The sequence below is a fragment of the Notothenia rossii genome, assembly GCF_949606895.1.
Source record: "Notothenia rossii genome assembly, contig: scaffold_154, whole genome shotgun sequence".
NCBI classification, from domain to species: domain Eukaryota; kingdom Metazoa; phylum Chordata; class Actinopteri; order Perciformes; family Nototheniidae; genus Notothenia; species Notothenia rossii.
Window position 1 is genome coordinate 6509 of NW_027640221.1, and position 19184 is coordinate 25692.

The 19184-nt window shown below is 40.4% G+C and overlaps 1 protein-coding gene across 2 annotated transcripts in view; it reads right to left on the reverse strand.

The window, feature by feature from the left end:
* Positions 1-358: 358 nt before the first annotated feature.
* The window catches only part of LOC307026936 (CD276 antigen homolog), a 40413-nt gene continuing 21587 nt past the window's right edge, over positions 359-19184 (reverse strand). Inside the window, exons 1-7 of one of the 2 annotated variants that reach the window (XM_079695093.1) lie at positions 15189-15375; positions 8078-8416; positions 6861-7136; positions 5999-6124; positions 5492-5578; positions 3488-3598; positions 359-3183 (exon numbers count right to left, since the gene is read on the reverse strand). In XM_079695093.1, the coding sequence (XP_079551219.1) occupies positions 3510-3598; positions 5492-5578; positions 5999-6124; positions 6861-7136; positions 8078-8416; positions 15189-15255 (984 nt within the window). In that variant the 5' untranslated portion in view covers positions 15256-15375 and the 3' untranslated portion in view covers positions 359-3183; positions 3488-3509. Of the gene's footprint in view, positions 3184-3487; positions 3599-5491; positions 5579-5998; positions 6125-6860; positions 7137-8077; positions 8417-15188; positions 15376-19184 lie in introns of those variants that run through there. The other variant, XM_079695092.1, reaches the window with a different exon arrangement.

The following is a 19184-nucleotide window of genomic DNA, read 5'->3' on the forward strand; positions in this document are numbered from 1 at the left end:
GATATGCTAAATTACTATTTTATGAGATATAATAGTTAGCCATGCTATACTGACTTTTTTTTATTGATGCCGTCTCTCAATTAGTCATTTAACAAATCTTTGTCTTACATTTCCAAAAGCTTAAATCTTTACACACTGATGGCGCAAGGATGAATTTCGGGTTATTTATTTTAACTATATAACTTATAAACACTAAATTACTTCAATGGCAATGTTTTTAGTGATGTAACGTATTTTACCAAACTAAATAAAATTCAATATAAATTAGATTCATTATATTTTTCCGTAGAGTCGTTAGTGAGACAGGTGTTGCATCAGAACAAAGCAGTACAATAAAAAACATTAACATCACATCCAGTTGTATAATACAGGCACAAGGTTTATTTACATATCCTTCATTTGTAATACAGTTGTAACAAAAAGAGCAGAAGTGGTTTTCTTAAATGTGCATCAGGCATTACAAACAGCATTTTTTGGCAGATAATACGGTCAGCATGTTGACCTCATAACATGTTCAGTAGCATTAGTTTGCACAAAGTGTGAGAGCAAAGACAACTCAAGACAAACTGAGAATATTAAAAAGGCACATATTGCATCTGAACACTTTAAATATTCACCTCAGTAATTCCCACAATGAGGAATGGAGAGAAACATCAATGGAATATAACCGTCTTCTTTCACAATAAAACTCCAGGGCACTGCGGTGTAAAGACATGATGTACAGTTAAATAACCCGTAGAAATGTAAACGTATATTTGCTTCATTCATAAGGACATCAGTCAAACAACTAATTCAGAATGACAAAACAATTATGAATTGAAAAAGAGTTCAAGTTAAAAAAACAGATAAACTTTAAACATTTGCTCTCTTTCTCTTCGCTTGTGATTGATATTCCCTGAGTAGCACACACATAAAGATGATTCAAGAAAAATAAAAACTGAATCTGTTTAGACACGACCCGTGTACCAGGCTGGTCATTCAACTTCACTTCAACATTTCTGACAGATTCAATCTCTGTTTTATCATAGAAAGTGATGCATGTCTTTTTAAAAACACGTCACCAAACAGTACCTGAGTTTCATGAAAATATATTAGACAAAAAGGCGGAAACCTTCACGTCTCTCTAAAATAATCAAACTCTAACAAGACAAAATAATACTCATTATTTACAAGACACATCTTTGACAAGGAAAATGTAAGAGGTAATTACGAGGAGATGTTAAACTGGAACAATAAGAGAGTTTAAATTAAATCTACTTTCCCCTAAATGTCAGTGCTTGGGGAAACTCGATACTAACCCACAGAGAAGACCCTTAACTTCATTCATGTTTACAACAAACTCAGATCTGATCAAGTGCTTCTTCTCATCTGAAGTCACTCAAGGCTCAGATTGATGTCAAACCATCGACACGAGTATTCATTCAAACTGATTGAGTTCCAGTCAGCTCATTCAGACCGGTAATTCAAACATTTCATTTGTTATTTGAACAGCTGCAGCCTGATGGATATAACAAATATTTTTGTTTTTAAAAAACAGCACCTGTTCAATCTTTGCTGGTTGGCCAGATGACAAGCTGGTCCTTCAGATGTGAACTCATTCTGTAAAATCTATTAAGTTTGATCGATTAAAAACCCTTCCTCTTTACCTTCATGTTATTTTTTCATTGAAATCTTTCTTGTTTTTAACCATTTTTCAAAACACATATTACATTTTTTTAAAAATAGATTCCCTTTAAGATTATCCCTTAAATTCCGGTGCTGTCAAAATACCTTTAACTCATTTTAACTTAATTATCTTCTTTTTAATATCTTGTTTCAGGATATTTTTCAGCTTTGTGTTTGAATGTGATCAAACTGAAGTGTATTCGTTCCTCTGGGAACATCCGTCTAGAACGAGCTTCAAGTATTTAGTCGTTTCTTAACTTCAGCAGCATGTTTCAGACCCATGAGGGAACTGAACGCATCAGGAAGGCAGCACCATATGCTAAATTAGTGAATAAGCTAACATGCTATTTCATTCCATTCATTTGCTCGACTATGTTGAAAATAAAACTGTGTCATTTAATAAGTACCCTGCACTTAAGTGTAAAAGCTGCAGGCTTCATAATAGTGTGATTACTTCTTGTGTCGGTAATGCTCTCAAACACTTGATGGCTAAACTACATTACATTACATTACATTACATTGCATTTAGCTGACGCTTTTATCCAAAGCCACTTACAATAAGTGCATTCGACCAGGAAGATACAACCTTTAAGAAAACAGAATCATATAAGTACATCAGGTTTCATAGAGGCAAACATTTCAAGTGCTACTCAACTGGCATTTAGATAAGCCAGTCCTTTATTAGTATATAAGTGCTTTGTTAGTAATTCTATCGCTCGAAGTGGAGTCTAAAGAGATGAGTTTTCAGTCTGCGCCGGAAGATGTGTAAGCTTTCTGCTGTCCTGATTTCAATGGGGAGCTCATTCCACCATTTTGGAGCCAGGATAGCAAACCCACGTGTTTCTGCTGATGGGAACTTGGGTCCCCCTCGCAGTGCGGGGGCAGCGAGCTGTTTGGCCGATGCAGAGCTGAGTGCACGTTCTGGGGTGTACGGTTTAACCATGTCCTGGATGTAGGAAGGGCCAGATCCATTCACAGCATGGTACGCAAGTACCAGTGTCTTGAAGTGGATTCTAGCAGTTACTGGAAGCCAGTGAAGGGAGCGGAGGAGCGGTGTGGTGTGGGAGAATTTGGGAAGGTTGAAGACCAGACGAGCCGCTGCATTCTGGATGAGCTGCAGAGGTCGGATGGCACATGCAGGTAGACCAGCCAGGAGGGAGTTGCAGTAGTCTAGGCGTGAGATGACGAGAGCCTGGACCAGAACCTGCGTCTCTTTCTGGGTCAGCTGGGGACGTATCCTCCTGATGTTGTAAAGCGTGTATCTGCAGCAGCGGGTTGTAGCAGAGATGTTTGCAGTGAAGGACAGTTTGTTATCTAGGGTCACACCCAGATTCCTTGCAGTCTGAGTCGGGGAAACAACAGAGGTGCCGATGTTGATTGTTAGGTCAAGAGTGGGACAATCTTTTCCCTGAAGGAAGAGCAGTTCAGTCTTGTCAAGGTTGAGCTTGAGGTGATGAGCAGACATCCACCGAGAGATGTCTGCTAGGCAAGCAGAGATGCGTGCGACGACCTGGGTCTCTGAGCGGGGAAAGGACAGAATTAGTTGGGTGTCGTCAGCGTAGCAGTGGTATGAAAAACCATGCGGGCTAATGACTAACTACATTTCATAGCTTTGATCACTCGGGATACAAAACCAAGCTGTGTGGAGAAGAGGTTTCGGTTTTTCATCTTTGGGGCAGTTTTACAGCAGGAGCCACAGATGTGGAGTACCTCTTGTTTAACAGAAACCTCATTCTAGCTGGCCCCTCAGAAAGGCTGAAGGTCTGCACCAGGTGAGGACCTGAATGTCCTCTCACTCAGGAAACTCAGGTTGTTCACACACCTTTTCATCAGATGTAACGCTATCACTCGACTGGCCTCAGTGGCTCCTCTAAAGGAACTCCAACATGGCCGTTTCCCAGGTTGATCTCCTCTCTTCCCTGCGGAGCAGAACCTGCAGCAGAGAGAATAAAAACATATATTACATAAAGTCAACACAGAAATATTATTTATAACCCGAACCAAACATGTCCATGTTGGCAGTGTGTGTTAGTTACTGACTGAATGTGTGATTGACAGATGAACCCTGAGGACCATCAGACTCTCATCAGCAGTCTGACTGATACTTTTATTTATACTAGATTCACTTCTCATTCAGCTAGTTCTCTATTTTCACTGCTGTAGATTAATCACATTCAGTCGTATGGTATTTAGTAAAAGAAACTTGTTGAGTATTTTAGCACATGGTGAATAATTGCACTTTGCTAAAGTATCTGTTAGCAGCCTGCACCTCATAAAGCAGTGGTCACCAACCTTTTTAAGCCCAAGATCACCGACCTCGGCCTAGGTGAAAGGCGAGATCTACCTATTGCAGAATTGAGTGAAAAAGACGGCCCAGACAGTGCTTCCAATTTGAGGCCTTTTATATCTGGCTAATTGCATCTGAATTACTGTTACAATGAAGGCTCCATAATCAGCTCACGGCATATAGGCAGGGGTAAAGTGCTATTTGTTTATGAGTGGGGGGCGGACCTCACCTCCTCTAGGGGGGTCCTCACCTCCTCTAGGTCCTCACCTCCTCTAGGGGGGTCTGGGGGGATGCTCCCCCGGGAATTTTTTTTAAAATATTGAAGTTGAAAGCATCAATCTGGTGCACTTTGAGAGCAACATGAAGAGATCTATGGATTCATCTCTCAGCACCCAGATGAAACAGAACTGTAAACAGATTTTTGTTTTTCTTTATGGATATTTTACAAATCACTCCCCTTTCAAACTGTATTCTTGTTTTACTGCCATAGTATTTCATACCTGTTATTCTCTTATTGTTTGTATAACTATAATGATCATATGAAGGTGTGCCGCGGAAATAATCTTTTAAATAATTTGTGACAAAACCGTTCTAAACACTTTGAGAGTCCTTTAGCTCACCTGAGCCCCTCAGTCTGACAGGGGAGGACTCTCCTCCAGCTTGTTGTGGAAACAGCTCCTTATATCCGATAGTGCAGCTAGCTAACCAGATGCTAACATCACGGTCCCCGCTAGCACCGGTCCCTCTCTCTCGCTCTCTCGCTCTCTCCCTCTCTCTATCACACTAAATGCGCTATCGACACACGCACACAGAGCCGAGCTTGAATGACACAAGCACAAATGTATTTCCATTCAACTCTCTGATTGTGTCTTGCCTCTGTTGCATTCACTGAACACGGGAAATTACAGGCCTGCCGTCCTCTCTAGTGTCTTGATGAGGTTCACGTAAAGCACGGTTAATGTATTATATTATTGAGGTGTCTCAAATATACGTCAATCAAGTGGCACCTGCTAACGGGGTGGTGGATGATAGGTTTACATCTAAAAACGTATTTTTCAAACATTATTATTTTAAATTTGATTTCTTTCTTTTGTTACTTTTTTTTTTAACGGTCCGCGATCTACCCGCACCACACTCGCGATCGACTGGTTGGCGACCACTGTCATAAAGCAACGTTTAATAACAGCAAGCTTTCATGTACATGTAATGATTCTATTGTTCTGATCTTCTGGTCCTGTGTTTGTCTCTGCAACGCTTCAGGTTCCTTGCCTTGAACACTACGGGCTCTCTCTGTATACTTTACAGAATTACAATCACAGAACAAAGCTGTGTGGAAACAAAGGGTTAACGTTGGGTTTATAAAGAGAGTTTAATATTAAATATCTGATCCAATGCACCGGAGAGCAACCAAACCTAATTCTAACCTGACTCCTCAGAAAGGTTTCTGAAGGTCTGCACCCAGGTGAGGAGCAGCCTCAATGTCCTCTCACTCAGGAAACTCAGACACACACCTTTACTTCAGAAGTTAAGCTAACAAACCTTCGACTGACTGCGGTCGCTGCTTTGAAACATCTATAATCAAACCGTCGTCCATGTTGATCATATATTCTCCCTGCAGAGCAGAACCTGCAGCAGAGAAAATAAAAACATAGATTACATAAAGTCAACGCAGAAATATTATTTAAGGCCAAACCAAACATGTCCATGTTGGCAGTGTGTGTTAGTTACTGACTGAACGTTCTTCAGCAGGAATGAATGTGTGATTGACAGATGAACCCTGAGGACCATCAGACTCTCATCAGCAGTCTGACTGATACTTTTATTTATACTAGATTCACTTCTCATTCAGCTAGTTCTCTATTTTCACTGCTGTAGATTAATCACAGTCAGTCGTATGGTATCATCGTTTATATATTGATGTTTGTGGGGTCAATAAATCAACCTGATGTAAACACTAACTCAATGAAGCACACCTGAGAAGAGACAGAGACAACACTCTGTTGTCTGCAAATTAGAAATAAATACAATAGAATGATATAAACGTACCTTTATTGTGGAGTATTTTGAAGCACTTCCTACGTTCAAGCAAAGCAACCACTGCCACAATAATGACAGCCGATGAAACCACTAAAGTGATGGCAACAATAGCCACGGTGTTGGTGCTCTCTTTCTCTGAAAAACATCACAAAGAAAATGAAAGCACACTGACAGCGTGGAAAAAGGCCCCAAAGGAATAAGTTAGTGTTGTATGTTTCTGTTATATAGGTGTAGGAGCCATATGTTCAAATGTATAGTTTGATATAGGTGAATATTATAATCCTTTGTTGTTAGTGTTATCATATCATTCATTTGAACCAGCCGTGTGAAATTGACGGCATAGGCGACGGCAGCTGCTGGTGATTGTGTGTGTGAGAAGGAGAGAGACGCACAGAGCAACATCGGTTTTGACCTGCGAAAATATGTGTTTGTATTTGATACCTTTTTGCTGAAGTAACGAGTCAAACAAACTATCCTGAGACGTATCTTGTCCGAGTCAAGCTTATCTGCTATCTGTCAATCGAACTTTGGATTACTGGAACTACAATAGGGTTCAAATCTGTTTATCAAGTGATGGTTATCACAGTGGGGAGGGGCTAACACACGTCTCATAGTTCACATCACAATTAGGACCATGGCGGGAAGGAGGACCATTTTGCTTTCAAGGAATCACTTTCCATTAGAATTTGGTTCATATTTTAATATTTCTCCATACAATATACATTTCAAATATTATTTGCCATAATGGTAATGGCTGTGCTCTCAAAATACCTTTTAATTGTCCTCTTATTAATATCTTGTTTCAGGTTATTTTACTCCTATCAACAACTACGAGTATTTCCTAAATAAAGCACCGAGAAACTCATCTCACCGTTGATGAACACATAGATCTGAGCAGAGGCCCGATGCTTGATGTCCTCCTGAGAGACCACACAGAGGTAGTGGTCTGTCCTGGTCACATTAACGCTGAGAGAGATGAAGACGTGGTCTTCCTCTGGGACTCGTTCCTCCTCAGCTTCCAGTCTGTTTCCATCTCTGCTCTGCCACTCTGCTTTAGTGTTTAGAGAAGCACCAGGAACCTCACACTGCAGAAGAGACCAGTCTGCTGTGGCAGTGAGAATAGTGACGGACGGCTTTGGAGTGGCAGCTGTGAACAGGTAGAACATGTCAAATCGTGTAACATGATTTTGAGTTGAACCATAATTTTAATTGGGTTTAAAAATGAGTCTTTGTTGGTGCAAGTCATTCTTTAATTAAAGGCAAGTGTATTTATATCACACCTTTCAACACAAGGCAATTCAAAAATGTGCTATTCTTGGACCCCATCTGTAGTCACTACGGTCAACAACAAAGGCCTTTCAGTATTTCTACCTTCACGTTAAACTATAGTGACTTTTAACTACTTCGTCAAGACATGAGCGTCCTCCTGCCTTCGGTTAGTTTAGTTCACCGGCACACCCTCTGAAAAAGACTGATTCACGAAGGGGACTCTACCCTGAAAGACAGATCAGGAGAAATCACCCTGGATGGATGATGTCACTGATTACAGCTGCAATGTGTGCTACAACTCTGTCTCCAATATTATTATAATTCATAGATTTAGAAACAATACCTTCACTTCAAAACACTGTCCTTAGAACATACCTGCTGCAATGTGAGGATAATAATCAACATGAAGGTCGTGCATCTAAATATTTGAATGACTGAGGTCTTAAGAGCTGCAGCACACACATCATGGTTCACCTGAGATGTATCCTGATCTAAAAGACAAATAAGATATATTCATCTTTGGTCAAATATTCATGTGACGAAGCAGCGATTACAATGTTGGCCATAATGGTGCAGTTCTATAAACCAGTAACCAAATGGAAGTCAGCATTGGGGTTGATTAGGCAGCAATTCAAACATTTCAAAGTTACTGTAATGTTGGAAATATCCTTTATTATGTTGTTTTTGTTTGTGCTTGTCTAATATGCATGTGGATCCAATAGCAACAAAGTTAGAATAAAGAAATATACAGCAGGTGACCATATGTTCAGCTCAATGTCCTGGATATGTACTTTTCAAGGTGTTGACGAAGGTACTCACCAACAGCAAGATTAAAGTAGAATGTTGGAGATGGTTTAAGCTTTGGAAAATAACAGGTGTAGTTTCCAGCGTCTGCAGCCGTCGTCTTCCTGATGACGATGGAGGCGTTGCCGTGCATCAGTTCAGATGGAAAATGTGAGACTCGTCCTTTGAACTGCTCACTCTGACCTGGTTGACCGTTGTTGTAGTGGTCGCCGGCATCATACTTGAAAACCTCCTGCAGAGTTCCTCCTCCAGGACCGACTCTCCTCCATTCAAAGTAATCTCTTTCAGCGTCCCTGCCGATGGATACAGGGAATACAGCATCTCCACCTTCTGGAACAACCACTCTGACAGCACCTGGAAGATAAAGAACATTTTCATCATTATGTATAAATACATAAATCAGATCAAGGCAGAAAAGTGTATAAAATATTACCATGCCACCTCAGTTTAAAATGCAAAACATTTCCCTTTGATTGAGGTAGAGAAAATATTCACTTGTTTCTTGGGTTCAACCCCTCAGGATTACAAACGTGCATTAATCATGCAACTGAGAGGCGTTTTTGCTTTTTGACTTACTAAATGGTCTAATGGTCCTTGGAGCGAGGGGCGGGGCGAGACTCTCGGAAGTGATTTCAAAACAAAAGCACTCGTTTGCTAAAATCACATTTGAATCACGGCAGTATCCTGCTGAAGGAACGGTGATTATTATAAACAAGGGGAATTTAGCGATCACAACGGAAACGGCTAAGACACATATTGAGCCCAGAGAATGGATGTTACTAAGGGCTGTAAATATAATAAGCCTGTGTCTAAAATGGACAACATTGTTAGGAGATTTAAACTATCCAGCGATTCTGCACTGCGGTCACTCAGCCGTCTCTCCACTTTGTTTTTTCAAATCAGCGGCTCTTCATTTTTTGTCCTGCTTTATACAGTTGCAAGAAAAAGTGAACCCTTTGGAACTTCCTGGATTTCTGCATCAATTGGTCATAAAATGTGTTCTGATCTTCATCTAAGTCACAACAATAGACAAACACAGTCTGCTTAAGCTAAAACCACACAAACAATGATATGTTTTTATGTTTTTATTGAACACACCATGTAAACATTCACAGTGCAGGGTGGAACAAGTATGTGAACCCCCAGGCTAAAGACTTCTTCAAGAGCTAATTGGAGTCAGGAGTCAGCCAACCCGGAGTCCAATCACTGAGACCAGATTGGAGGTGTTGGTTAAAGCTGCCCCGCCCTATAAAACATACACACCAGTATTGAATTTTCTATTCTTAAGATTCATTGCCAGATGTGAACCATGCCTCGCACAAAACAGCTCTCAGAAGACCTACGATTAAGAATTGTTGACTTGCATAAAGCTGGAAAGGGTTACAAAAGTATCTCTAAAAGCCTTGATGTTCATCAGTCAGACAAATTGTCTATAAATGGAGAAAGTTCAGCACTGTTGCTACTCCCCCTCGGAGTGGCTGTCCTGTAAAGATGACTGCAAGAGCACAGCGCAGAATGCTCAATGAGGTGAAGAAGAATCCTAGAGTGTCAGCTAGAGACTTAAAGAAATCTCTGGCACATGCTACCATCTCTGTTGACGAACTACGATACGTAAAACACTGAACCAGAATGGAGTTCCTGGGAGGACACCACGGAGGAAGCCACTGCTGTCCAGAAAAAACATTGCTGCACGTTTGAAGTTTGCAAAAGAGCACCTGGAGGTTCCACAGCACTACTGGCAAAATATTGTGTGGACAGATGAAACCAAAGTTGAGTTGTTTGTTAGGAACACACAACGCTATGTGTGGAGAACAAAAGGCACAGCACACCAACATCAAAACCTCATCCCAACTGTGAAGTATGGTGGAGGGAGCCTCATGGTTTGGGGCTGCTTTGCTGCCTCAGGGCCTGGACAGATTGCCATCATCCACGGAAAAATGAATTCTCAAGTTGATCAAGACATTTAGCTGGAGAACTTAAGACCATCTGTCCACCAAGTGAAGCTCAACAGAAGATGGGTGATGCAACAGGACAACGCCCCAAAGCACAGAAGTAGATCAACAACAGAATGGCTTCAACAGAAGAAAATAGGCCTTCTGGAGTGGCCCAGTCAGAGTCCTGACCTCAACCCAATTGAGATGCTGTGGCATGACCTCAAGAGAGCGATTCACACCAGACATCCCAAGAATATTGCTGAACTGAAACAGGTTTGTAAAGAGGAATGGTCCAAAGTTCCTCCTGACCGTTGAGCAGGTCTGATATGCAACTATAGGAAACGTTTGGTTGAGGTTATTGCTGCCAAAGGAGGGTCAACCAGTTATTCAATCCAAGGGTTCACATACTTGTTCCACCCTGCACTGTGAATGTTTACATCAGGGTATATGCAGGAATCCTGAAGTCAAATTTAATCCCTTTTAAGACCTTTTTTAAGACCCTTTCCAAACATTTTAAGACCTCATCGCAACTTTGAGTTCTAACCGGTTACACACTTTACCTCACATTTACTGTATTGATTGTAAGACAGCACAACTAAACAGAGTGCAGACAGACTACTGAAGCCTTCTCTCCACATGAACTTCAACCTCTCTGTGAAGGTCAGGTTTAATGCAGTATGCTGCTTTGTTGCTTCTGTACTCTGTGCTCTTTCATTCCAGTAAAACTCCTCAGAAAACATTAGAAACCAGTATTTGACCAATAAACAAAACACTTGACAAAACTTTGAACTATGAAATATATTAAACGTTGGTGAGCTTCAGCGGGGTAATGCCATATAGGAGCTCCCTCTCAAATACCCAGGGGTTAAATTGGGCTGGGGCTGTCCGGGGCTAAGCCCTGGCACATAAGACGATGCTCTGACGTCATCACCCTCACACATTTGTCATATGTTTACAAAAAACGATATATATGTTAAGACTTTTCTCGTTCTTAATATAGACTATATTTAGGGTCTATATGTGTTGACTTTACTTTAAAATAGCAGATCTCTGTGACCGGATATAGTTTGGCTTAGACCCCGGCCCCACGAGGACGCATACGGTAAAACGCATGCGCAAACGCAAAAAAGTCTTCCGTTCACACGCATTCGATTCATTAACGTGTCCGTTCACACTAGACCGCTGGAATTGTGGAAACGATGTAGTACATATGTCAGGCCTGTAAGTGGCGCTGCTGCCCCCCGAAATACACCAAAAGCAGCGAAGAAGACCCCGGAGCATGGTTGCCATGGTTGCCCTTCTGTTTATTCTCCGCGGTGGACGGCGTGTTCTCCTGCTGTATCTCTCAGGTAGTCCACCAGCAGATGAAAAACACCCACCTCTCCGCCTCTTCCAAGGAACGAGGGGACCGTGCGGCAGTTTCCGTAAAAAAAATGTTCCGCCGGTCAACATGTCCGTTAAAGTTTAAATCTTCCGTACAAAATTAGGAAAGTGCCGGTCAGAGGTCTTCTTTGTTATTTATTGAGCTTTAAAACAAATTGATAACGACTCTGTTCTCTGTATAATAATATAATAATATTTAATAAACGGTGACTGACTCTCTTTTCCTCCCCCTCTTCTGACAGCCCAGCAGCAGCAGGAGACGTGGGGAGATGGAGGCGGGCTCTTTCATCGTTATCAGAAAATGATCATATCGGGCACACACGGAGCCGTTGGACCCCCAGAGCGTTGCGTATGCCGGTCTACCCACCTTGGGACCCGTTACCGTAGTCGTTTATTCTCCCCCCCCCCCCCCCCCCACACACAGAGCGCGCGCTATGCATGAGGCCGCCTTGTGGGGTTTCCCGACATGTCGTTTCAGTAAATTAAAGGGTGTTTCATGTTGTCGTTGCTGTGAACCTTCTTAATACCTTGGAAAATGCCGTTTAATACTTTTTAATACTTTTTAATAGCCTTAATTTTTTCGCTAAATTGATTTATCAACTTTTAATACTTTTTAAGACCCCGCGGACACCCTCTACATGGTGTGTTCAATAAAAACATAAAAACAGATCATTGTTTGTGTGGTTTTAGCTTAAGCAGACTGTGTTTGTCTATTGTTGTGACTTAGATGAAGATCAGAACACATTTTATGACCAACTTATGCAGAAATCCAGGAAGTTCCAAAGGGTTCACATACTTTTTCTTGCAACTGTATATTTGATGATCGATACAAATATGTGTTACCATAAGTTCTTAATAAAACTGACACTGTTGGACTCGGTTCAAGTTTGACTTCTACCAGAAATAAAATGATCACTTTTGCTGTGTACTTTGTGAGTAATGCTCTGCCAGAGTCTCCTCCGTAATGCATGTTTTCTGCTATCTTTGAGGAATGATACAAATAAAATGTTACCATTAGTTCTTAATGATATTCTTGCTGTTTATTAGTTAGCCTGCTATTAACAATACAAATAGGGATCGACCGATATTCTTTTTTCAAGGCCGATACTGATACCGATTATTAGTAATCAAGGAGACCGAAAACCGATATGTGGAACTGATATACATTTGCAGTAAAATCAGAAAATCCTGGTGTCAGAATGTAGAATAACAAACTCCAACACAACTTCTTTGAAATGCATTTAAGCATATATTATGTTCAATGAACTTTTAAACATCTTACAACTGGTTTCCTCTCTGTGCCCTTTTTTTTTAGTGCAGCCATCTGCAATGAGTTAGAGAGAGATAAGAAGTGGGGCTGCAGGCTGACATGCTTAACTAACAATAATGCTTCATTTATTATATCAAAACAATGCCTGTCTATCTAGCATCAAATCCCAATAAGCTGCTAGCAAGCCAGCCAGAGAAACGGCCGCATCAGAGCCAAAGTTTTATCGGCAATTTGATAAAAAAAAGGCCGATACCGATAATCGGTCAAATGCGGAATATCGGCCTGAATAAATTGAAGTACTTTTACTTTGTGCTATCTTTGATAGCACACATGAAGTACATTGAAGTACTTCTAGTGTGTTGTTTAAAAAATCCTCTGTCAATGTCGCCTCCTGAGAACAAGAATGTATGTTTCTCTGCTATTTTTTAATAAGCGTTAAAAAAAACTTTCTTCATGAGACTGATATTGTTGGACTGAGTATTTTAAGAGGATGGTAGACTTGATATCAGCTCTACTTCCAGTCAGTACTCCGGCAGCAGCATTTTTACACCTTGGCAAGTCTTTAGAGTCTGGCCTGTAGCTGGTCTATCTTTCAGCACACTGACGCACTCTGTCACTCTTGTTGGCCTCTTATGATGATGCTGCTGTCTTTTAAAATGTGATTATTTCTCTGCTCCAAGTTCATTCCTCGCAGATTCTTCCATCAGTCCCAGTCATCGCATGTCAGTCAATAGAGCTTCGAAAAATGTGTCCAATTCAACAAAAGGTTTTTTTGTGAGTGAAAGCCAGAGCTAAATTATAGATTGTTTGATTGCGTAATTACAAGGTGAGAGAAAATAAATCCAAATCCTCCTATGAAACGTATTTTATTTCCTTTTCCATGTTATACTTATACTTACTTGTATTACATGTTGAACCACATACTGGATATGTTCCGCAGCCTCAAGGAAATACAATAAATGGATTCATAATTTTAAAAAATGATAAAAATGTATAAATTAATAATGTTGTGGGCAAATATTTCAAATTTAAATATAAAATGAAAGATAAGTTTACTTTTGAAATAATTTCTCACAAAAATCTTTCTAAATGATAGTAAATTATTAAAAAGGTTTAGTCAATATGCACTTTTCTGCCTAAAATAGTTGAAATTGAACATAAACTATATGAAACACCACATGCATGGCAATTAACCCACTTTTGCCCGCTATTTAAAATTGACTTTGGTTAGTTAATACAAATATTGAAATTATATATATAGCATATCATTGATGCAGTCTTTCTGAACACTTTTTTTTTTTTTTTTTAATACTGCAAATGAAGAATATTTTTACTTTTGTGGAGGGATAAATTCTTCATGGTCTTCAATGGCTCTCTAGTAAAGGGTGTTTTATGGTTGCTTGTATCCTCAGATAGTGGTTTGTTTAAATAACTACTGACATTTTAATAAATATTGCAAAAAAGGGCTCCAAAAAAGGCATATATAACCTGGCCGGCTTAACAAGTGAGTATTTCTTCAAGCACCACAAGATTCAGAGTTTATAAAGTACATTTCTGGGCCATTGATTGTGTCATTTCTCCAAACATATTCAAAATGCCTGTTTTGAAGCCTTAAAATGGTGCAGGAAAAGGGCTTTACATTGGGTTATAATTAAAGACAAGACTATTCAGTTAAGAGAAGAGAAAAAAGGAAAGCAAACTGTTATAATGGGTGATGTGACATTAATGGATGGTAGATAAACGGATTGTTTCCTCTACATCTGACTCATGCTGATGGAGTAAAAACTCTCTATATTCTCACACAGTGAGCTAACACAACATAAACACACTCCTCTACAAAACATGTGAGAATATAGTCAAAAGAAAAGTTGGTGGAAACTGTTAACCTTCTGCAAACTCCTGTTTGTGATGTTTCCTTGTTGTGTTAAAGTAAATAGAAATGTTTCGCAAAATAACTACCAATATTGTCTAAAATATTATATTAAAATACATTTATCGATAACCATTCATACATACTGATTGTATCATGCCGTATTACGTCCCTCCACTAACCACAGGAGTGTTCAACAGCAGAGTGTCGCCATCTTTACCATGCAGGGAGAGAGAGAAACTAATAACTTGCAGTACCCTCTTTAAACATGAAGCTGTATATAAAGTCACCACAACATCAACACAGCTCCTCTATACAATAAAACCAAGCCTGACATTTTTCATTAAATCACTTTAACAGCACTTTTCTACTTCAGTGATGACAACAAGAAGTTACGGGACACTTTGATAGCTCTTTAAAAGTAGCTCTAGTAACGATAACACACATTATAATGAATATGCACACATGTATAAGATCATATTAATGTACAAGAGAGACGTCAACACTTCGCTGTAACTATTGTGCTTTAAACAATGAAGCTTTTCAAGTCTGCATCTTGAATCTTTAGTTAGGGGCTATGCTAGTTAGCTCCACCTGAAACCAATGCATTCCGTTGCTAACGTTAGCATTAGCTTCAGCATAACAAAGCCGTTGAGAGCAGCTTCTTACCGTGCTCCTGTCCCATTGTAACTCCACATGTCAGAAGGAAGAGAAACTGAAGACTGACAACAAACATGTTTTCCCTCTAGAACAAAACCAGTTTAAAGAGAGTACACATAGCTCTCTGTGAATAACTATATTTTAAGTTAAATGTGCAGGAATATGCAGGCGTGAACTCTGTGTCGTCGTTAGGTTATTTCCTGTTTCTTCTGACTGAGACTGAACGGGAGTCGTTTCCTGTACTCGCTGGACCCGCCCAGCGCCGTATAGACCAGTGGTTCTCAAACTTTTTCTGTCAGGCCCCCCCTTTGGAGAAAAAAAAAAGTCGGGCCCCCCCAAAACGAATAATCAAGCTCAGTGGCGGCGCCAGAGATTTATTTTGGGGGTGCTGTGTGGTAGCTTGACGTTTCATAGAGGGTGCTCAAACATTTAGGGTTTCCCGGTCGCTACAGTGGAATTTTCTACTGCAACAATCCCCACGCAAATACACAACGTACCCGCGACTGCTACAATGAAGGCTCGATATTCAGCTCACGGCATATAGGTGTAAGCAGGGATAAAGTGCTATTTTTATAGGTGATGTGTGGACGTCACATAGGGGGGTCCGGGGGCAAGCTTCCCCGGGAAGATTTATTTTTAAATATTGAAGTTAAAAGCATCAATCTGGTGCACTTTGAGAGCGAAAGGAAGAGATCTATGGACACATCTCTCAACACCCATATGAAACAGAAATGTAAACAGATTTACTTTTTCTTGATGGATATTTTACAAATCACCCTTTTAAACTTTATTCTTGTTTTACTGTCATATAGTATTTCATACCTGTTTTTCATTTATTCTCTTATTTTTTTATAACTATAATGATCATATAAACGTGTGCCTCGGAAATAATTATTTACATTAATGGTGACCAAAACATTTGAGACCCACTGAGATAACACTGAGAGAGTCCTTTAGCTCTCAGTCTGACAGGAGAGGACTCTCCTCCACTTTGTTGTTGAAAAAACTCCTTATATCCGTTAGCGTAGCTCGCTAGCACCAGAAGCTAACAACAACGATCTCCAGTACCGGTGCGCTCTCTCTCTCTCACGCGCACACAAAATGGCTCGTTCCACACACACACACAGAGCCGAGCTTTAATGAAACAGAGACCCAGACGTAATAGTACTGTACTGCATCATATTATTTTCGAATCAATAATTTTTCAAATTATGATTTTTATTTTATTTTTTATTTTTATCTTTTTTTATTTTTTTTTATAACCATTTTTCCTCCTGGTCTCTCGCGCCCCCCCTGGCATGCCTCTGCGCCCACCAGGGGGGGCGCGCCCCCCGCTTTGAGAACCACTGGTATAGACTGATATCTATAAATATTCTATCTATACGGCGCTGGGCGGGTCTTTTTCACGGGCTTCGCAGCCATTGGCTTGTCTCAAACAAGCCAAAAGCGAGACCTGGGCAGACCTGCGCAATTTCGATCAACGTCTTGCTCGTGCGTTGCATGATGGTTAGTCATTGTTCCACAATGTTTACCATCATGAAATTAATATCTATATATTTTATACTATACTTGCACTGCTTACCGTTTTTATACTTTATATATCTTAGCATATTCATACACACTGTTCATACTGCTCACAGGCTGCTGTGTATATCTAATGTATTCATACCCCTCACTGTTTATTCATCATTCAATTCATTCTATCTTTTATTCTGTAGATTGTGTACATTACTTTTCACTTTACTGCTTGTTGCACTCCTGGTTAGAAGCTAAACTGCATTTCGTTGTCTCAGTATCTGTAATCTGTGCAATAACAATAGAGTTGAATCTAATCTTGAGCAGGAACAAATGTATTTACTTAGTACATATCTGACATTAACAATTAAACACATGTGTGCATTCTTTATAAATGCAAACCGAGTCAAGCCGACTCCGGAGGTGGCGGTATGCACCTTAAAGTTGTTTGCAATCCGTCCAAAAACCGAGAGAAGAAGAAGAAGAAGAAGAAGAAGAAGAAGAAGAAGAAGAAGAAGAAGAAGAAGAAGAAGAAGAAGAAGAAGAAGAAGAAGAAGAAGAAGAAGAAGAAGAAGAAGAAGAAGCCGACTCGGAGCTGTCCGACTTCAGGCGAGCTTTTTGAGACCTCCCCCGGCTGCGATCGGCTATTCTCGTCTACTTTCGAGGCGAGCCGCAACGCGTCTCAAACACGCCTATTATATGAGGGTGGGACAAGTCTCCCCCACTTTTTGAAATGATTAGTTTAGACCGTTTATCCCCCCCAACTTTACCATGTGGAAAGTCAGTTTCTCAATCGCGAGGATGCTGGCTTGGTAGTCGCATACTTCCAAGTCACTTCCTTCAGAAACGAAGCAAGTATACTTCCAAGCAACGGCTTCGGAAAACAAAAAAGAATGGAACAGGCTAACAAGTGTGCCACTCTCTCGAATGGTTTCAACATAAACTGTACCGAAAATAAATACCTCACGATGTCTATCTAATTATGAACTTGCTTTACTTTCACGGAACACATTTTTGGTGATAACAAATGCAACAAATTAACATATTTACCAACACATGTTCTACGCCACTACATACTTACATTTAAATGTGTGCTGCGTTGGTTCAGCCATTCTCCGCAAGGGTTTTTGAAATTGGTCCGTGCGCAAAGCATTGTGGGGATTTGAAGGAAGCGAAGTCTACCCATGTGCAGCCTCGAAATTACCCCCAAACCAAGGACGTGGCCTCGGTGGAATTCCAAGTATGCTGGAGATTGGAACAGTCCTTCTGCGGCACTCGATGACGTAGCATCCTTGAAATATTGGCTTGGAAGCCAGTTTCCTCACGATTGAGAAACGGCCATTGGTCTATCCACTCGCAGCACTTTGTAGAGCGCTGCGTCAGTGCTTCCGTATCAAATCCATTCCACTTGCTTATTGAGAGAATGCCCAAATCAATGAAACTCCGTAGCCTACCATGTTTTCACTGGTACTTTGTACCAAGGCAGATTCTCCCATTGCGCGCGCATGTTCAAGGAGCGTTGTCATAGTTGGACAGCTCAGATCTGGGTTGCGTTCCGATAATCCAAAAATCAGCTCCTAAATTCTAACCCTATCTCCTATTCCTTGACCTCTGAGTGAAACGTCACGGGGTTAAGGGATAGTGGATAGGAGAATTCAAAAGGACTTAGGAGAAGAGACTGCGGTACTTTTGAGAATCCCAATGCACTTTCACTATCCGACGTGTTTATGATGCGCCAGCGGACGTCATTGTGTGCGTCTGCTGCTGTGGGGAAACGATGGAAACTACAGTTTTCTATACAGAGGACTAAAACATGGATGTTTAATAAGAACGAGGGACTCATCCAGAGATTCTGCACCGTGCTCTGATGCTGTTGCTTTGCTTTATGAACAACAGAGAAACATATTCTTCATGACCAAAGTTGGAATTGAAATAAAAAAGGAAAGTGAAACTTCTGCTCGTCACCCTCTCCCTCCGGTCCACATTAATACAAATGATCCCAATACGTATGATTATATGAAAATATCTTAAAATCAATACAAATGTATGTATTATAAACGTTAGTCCTTAACACCTATCACTGTGTATATCACCATTCAAACATCTTTTAAAAGTTGAACAACCCCCACACAGCTCAGTGAAATGTTGACTTTATTTGATCATTTCAGGAAAAACTAACGTTCATATTTCTCTTTTTGATTATAATACTGATGAACATTCAAAACAAAGCACTTTGGCAACTTACCACATACGTTTTAAAATGCTTAATAAGCACTGTAAGTAACTGATATGATATAATTTCTCCGTCATAATCGTTTGTTTCCGTGAACGGCCGACTGTTGTGTGACGCAAATGCTGCGGCTGCAAGGCATTGTGGGGCAGCATTTTCTCCTCTCCTTTCGGTTAGGGAGGTCCAGTGGTTCCTAAGCTAAAGGAGGTTATAAAGGAAGTTTGAAACCTCCTTTCCTTTCATTTGGAGAATTGGAACGG